Below are 5,394 nucleotides of genomic sequence, written 5' to 3'. Positions count from 1 at the left end.
TAGAAGTTAAATTAGTTTACAGCATTAAAACACTGAAATATATCCAACAGCATCTTGTTCCAGAAACAGGGCCGTTGTTTGTCCAAAGAACGGTTTTCATGGAGTAACCTTCTGCTGAAATAGCTAAGAAAACGGTTCCCCTTCAGTATCAACACAGAATTACTGAAGGTCCTGAGTTTTCACACACATTAGGAAGGGGTGTTCTACCACCTGCTGAGGCAACAAACAGTGTGAAGCAATGGACCATCTCCTGTGTTCAAAGAAAATGTTTGTGTAGAATCGGTTTGTTGGTTTACATTTAGTCTTTAATCTCTGCAACTGTGATCCTGATAATATTGAACTTAATACAAAGTCAAGAACACAAGATCTGTGGTTTGTGGTGTTTAATTATAAAACGTTCATGAAAAGACTCAATGCATACACAAAGCAAAAGGTCTCCACAGGCAAAGTTCAAAATCGGGCCTGAGCACTCCCTATTTATAGTTGTGCTATGCACTATTAGAATGTCAACACAGTGAGGTGTTTTGTGTACAGAACATGATGGCCTGTGTACCCGCTGCCATATTCTGACAACGGGCAGACTGCAACACTGCAGCACACAGGGCAGCGCCAGAATGTAAACTCATTTCTCTCTCTGCTGTGGAGTTTGGACAGTCGTTCAACCAATATCAGATGCAATCAATCAATTAAAATTACACTTGATTCAGAATTGATTTGAGATTCCTCCACACTGGTCAACTATAGGACCCCAGTACTGAGTGTTGTTGATTAGTTCACTGCCTCTACAGTCAAACTGTTCATGTCCCTGTCACAAATCATGCAGCTCAGACTCACTTGGTTTCGTTTGTCTTATGAAAAGGTTGTGCTGACTGCCAAAGCAGCTGAGGAGGAAGATAAAAACACACTGGCTATTTATCAACAAAACTGTGTGTGTGTGTGTGTGCGCGCATCACAGCAGTGCACTCTTTGTGTACAAGAGCAGACAAAGTGATTGGTGGAATGATGCTCGTAACTCCTCCCACCGCATCTCCAACTGGGAGGAGAGGCGAAGCAGCGCTGCCATGGCAACAGAGTCCTGAGATAATGCACGAAGATGGAGCTGCAAACAAAAACAACAATTAAAAAGGAAACAGAAGAGGTTTTCACAGCAAAAGACTGAAAAACATCAGCCTTAAAAAAAAATTCCTCACTGCTGCGTTGATTGTCTTACCTTCAGGAAAAGTGCCAGGTAAGCATTTGCCAGATCAAAGTCCCGCCCACTTGCCAACATGCTGTCAATCATGTAGATGAAGGCAAGTAGGATGCTGCTGGCTCCGCCCCCCTCTGATGTCAGACAGGTAAGCTCGACCGAGATCGCTGCTGGCCCGCAATCCTTCAGGAGACATATTGGGTGATCAACTAGAGAGAGAGTGAGAGAGAATCTATTATATAATCTTTATATTCTATATATTATCTCTTCTCTATATATTCTATATTATAGAATTGATTCAATTTACTTTGTTATATGTTTTTCTAAGTTCATAAATAAACACGTTTATAAAACCTTCAAAAATTGCTGAATATTTTCAATATTTTATTTAAAATTTATGTCAAAATTTTTTTCACAAAAAAAGAGAAATAAAACACAGAGTCCTTTTTCTTAAGTTTTTAGTTTCAGACTCACATGATCTGGACTGTAGAGCTGATTTTAGAGCAGTACTGAACTCTGAGCTCTGAGACAATGAACCCCAGCCCAGCACCTTTGACTGGAACAACAAACAAACAACACTGCATGAGTCACATGAGACTGAAATGCTCTGACAGAAGAAGAAGAGGAGGTCGGTCAGGTGTACCTGTGCTTCCCGTTCGGTTGCTGTGGGCAACGTGAATCGAGGAGTGAGACCAGGAAGTGTTGGCAAGAAGAAGGGAGCTGCAGCTGGAGCAGCAGGGGGCACTACAGGTTTATTCCTCTTCTACAAAAACAGAAAACATTTTATTTTGAACAAAAGAGTATCAGTAGAGCTTTTGATTAATCATTTGTGAATACATTGTTAAAGTAATGCTTGTTATAAAAAGACATGATCATGAAAAATTACACAAAATATGCCTTAAAAAAAAAAGAACTAGTAGCAAACCAAACAGCAGAAAGTCTGTGCACATTCTCAGTCATCCAGGTCATAGTAAACTGAAAAAACTTAGAAACCTCTCATCCAAGAGGCTTCATCAGTTCTGACTGACTGGTGTTGAGCCGGAGATATTTATCCCCCTCGGTGGTGTTTCAGTCCTTAGAAGGCCAACAATGTCCCCTAACGACTGAGTCTCTCCGATTCTCACCGATACTGGGCTGCAACGACTCAGTCGTTAAGGGAGGTGAAACGTCTTCGACCTAGAAATCTAAGTCCATTTGATTTTTTCCATGTTTTTTCAGCAAACAGCAGAAACTAACATTTTATTGCTGCATCTGACAAAGGAATTTATGTTCTAGACTAGGGGTTTTCAAACTTAATATTCAAGGTCCAGAATGACTGGTGATAAGCAAATGGCTTTTATTAAACTTTCTTATAACTTAGAAGCAACTTGCACTCACCGGCCACTTTATTAGGTACACCTGTACACACTTCAGTGCAACACTTCCACCTTAATATCTCTTTAGGAAGCTCAAAATGTTTCAGTTTTCAGTGGAATTGTCATAAATGTGTGAATTCAATTATATGTTTATATTGAAGTCATAGTTAAACGTGGTGTTGTACTGGACTACAATATATTCAGAGGTGTTCCTAATATTCTGACCCTCTCATGTACGTAGCCGGGGAGAAGACAATATAAATAAATAATGTAGTCTGGTTCAGCACCACCTTTAACTATTAAAGGGAGTTTTTCCTCCCCACTGTCACCAAGTGCTTGTTCAAGGGGGATTTGTTGGGTTTTCCCTATGTAATAATATTGGTAACAGTAAGGTCTAGACCTTAGTTTGTAAAGTGTCCTGAGATGACTTTTGTTGTGATTTGGTGCTATACAAATCAAATTTGATTTGATTTGACCTCAATAATAAACATATTATTGAATATATACATTTATGACATTTTCACTAAAAACAAACGTTTAGAGCTTCGTAACCAGAGATGTTAAGGTGGAAGTGTTGCACTGAAGTGCATACAGTTGTAAAGGTATACCTAATAAAGTGGCCTGTGAGTGTACATTCAAGTTTAAGGCAGTCTAAAACAAAATACAGCCAAGCCTAATGTAAAAATGCCGGTTTGACTGAGGCTCCAGTAGTAGCTCTCCCTTGCTGTGTCATAAATCTCACAAACAACTTGTTTGTTGACTCATAGGAAGATTTTACTGTCCTCACCTCTGGGTTCTCAGTATCTGTGCAAATCAAACACTAGGTCTAGTTAAAATTAGGGTATACTGAAGCGAAAAAAATAAATTCATCGTGAAAATCAGACCTATGAACAAGCTGCAAACTTTCTACGCATCTACTGGCCTGTGTATTGTAGAGATGGCCATCTGACACTGAGGCCTCGATACATGATTTGAGCTTGAAGAGGGATCTTCCACGAACCACTGCCTCGAGGCTTGTATCGTTGCCAAAAAGACGTGACTGATGACGTCCGACGCAGAAATGGCTGGCCTGAGTGACTCCCGTGACCAGTTCAGACCGTCGATACGGTGTCAGGACGCGAGATCTCGCTGCGCACGTCATGCGGGTGCGTAGGCCTAGGGGTACCTATAAAGCCACCCAAGATGATGCACATCATGTGGGTTTGTCAGCGTAGTAGTTGCTGTCGGTATGATAATTGCTGCTGGTATGTGATCACCATGGAGCCAGCTAGGATTAAAAACGATTGATTCTCCATCCCTTGTATTTATTCACACCCTGTCCTAGTTCCATACGCACATATTCCCATCCTAGCACATCCTCTGTTTCCCCAAGCACGCCTTCTCCCACCTACTACACTACATACGTTCATAGACTGACTGACTGACCAATCAATCTTTACAAACGTTTTCACATCATTCACACAAAGCCTAGTTACACCCATCACATAATTCAGACATTGTTCTGCTGCATACTATTTCACCACCAGATGGCACTAAACCGAACCTTTGAATGAATGAACCAATACTCGATACAAATGATGAAGTGGTTCGATACAGGTGTCATGGTGTCAATTGGACATCACTAGTGTAGTGGCCTTCACACTGCCATGAAAACAGAAAACAAGCCCACCTTGATGAATTCAAGGCGTAGCAGACTTTTCCATCGAGACTCTGACTGCAAAGAGAGCGTCACAAGCTCTGTCCCCAGCTGATCAGCTGACTTGTATGCATCATTAGCCTCCTCTGATGTCACTTCCTGTACTGACTCATCTTCTGTGACACCAGGCAGCATCTCCTCAGCTGGCTGGTAATCAGATGGGAGGGGGCGGAGCCCCACAGGTCCACATAGACTCTTATTGGTCCTGAGGGGAGAGAACTGCACTATGATTGGCTGCTGCATGAAATTACCTGATACTGCCTCAAATATAAAAAACGATGTTACAAACATAAAAAAATGTTAAAATTATTCTGAGTATTCTGAGACAATCTGATTAGTTGCTGCACTGTGAATGGTCAGAGGTCAGAGATAATAAAACCCTAAAAGGTGATTGGTTCAGACCAGAGGTAAACGCCCAGACTGTCGATGTGAGCAGTCACTAGGAAGTCCCCGGTCGGTGACATGGACACGTCCACCGGTGCCATGGCAACCATGAAACAGTCCACAAGGCTGAAGAGCAAATAAGATTAAAGTCACAAAAGAATCTCAACATTTTGTAGTTCAAATAAGGTTTTGATGAGAAAGTGGACTGTTCCATTTTCACCATCCAGAGGGAAGGTCCCAGGTACGAATGGTGCAGTCCATCGCCACAGTAACCAGCCAGCGGCCATCAGGGCTGAACGTCTGAGGAGATAAATATCATCTCTGTAGATGTTAACAATCACTGCATATGACGAGTCTGTTAGCATCATTACTCAGGTATTAGCTGTGCCAGCTTTCTTAAACCCACCATGCCGTTGATGTTGCCATGGTGACCAGCAAATTTCCTGACAACTCGTCTGGTTTCTATATCAACCACTAGTAGTGTGAAGTCATCCAGCGCCAATGCTAGCATCCCGCTAACAATAAAGAAAAGAGGACAAGGTCAGCTCCCTGTGCTAGCTGTTAGCTACCTGTCTGTGTGTAGCGTCATAGTAACCGTTAGCTACCTGTCTGTGTGTAGCGTCATAGTAACCGTTAGCTACCTGTCTGTGTGTAGCGTCATAGTAACCGTTAGCTACCTGTCTGTGTGCAGCGTCATAGTAACCGTTAGCTACCTGTCTGTGTGCAGCGTCATAGTAACCGTTAGCTACCTGTCTGTGTGTAGCAGCATT

At 42.1% G+C, this 5,394-nt stretch overlaps 1 protein-coding gene across 1 annotated transcript in view; it reads right to left on the bottom strand.

The window, feature by feature from the left end:
- Positions 1-486: 486 nt before the first annotated feature.
- Positions 487-5,394, bottom strand: part of wdr36 (WD repeat domain 36) — a 19,195-nt gene continuing 14,287 nt past the window's right edge. The window contains exons 15-22 of the mRNA XM_020622494.1: positions 5,031-5,139; positions 4,845-4,924; positions 4,643-4,750; positions 4,214-4,445; positions 1,833-1,952; positions 1,664-1,745; positions 1,211-1,398; positions 487-1,099 (exon numbers count right to left, since the gene is read on the bottom strand). Coding sequence (XP_020478150.1) covers positions 950-1,099; positions 1,211-1,398; positions 1,664-1,745; positions 1,833-1,952; positions 4,214-4,445; positions 4,643-4,750; positions 4,845-4,924; positions 5,031-5,139 — 1,069 coding nt within the window. The 3' untranslated portion in view covers positions 487-949. The remainder of the gene's footprint in view (positions 1,100-1,210; positions 1,399-1,663; positions 1,746-1,832; positions 1,953-4,213; positions 4,446-4,642; positions 4,751-4,844; positions 4,925-5,030; positions 5,140-5,394) is intronic.

Source organism: Monopterus albus, unplaced genomic scaffold (genome assembly GCF_001952655.1).
Source record: "Monopterus albus unplaced genomic scaffold, M_albus_1.0 scaffold281.1, whole genome shotgun sequence".
NCBI lineage: Eukaryota > Metazoa > Chordata > Actinopteri > Synbranchiformes > Synbranchidae > Monopterus > Monopterus albus.
Note: the sequence above shows the minus strand (reverse complement) of the source record. Positions and strands in the feature narration are given on the sequence as shown.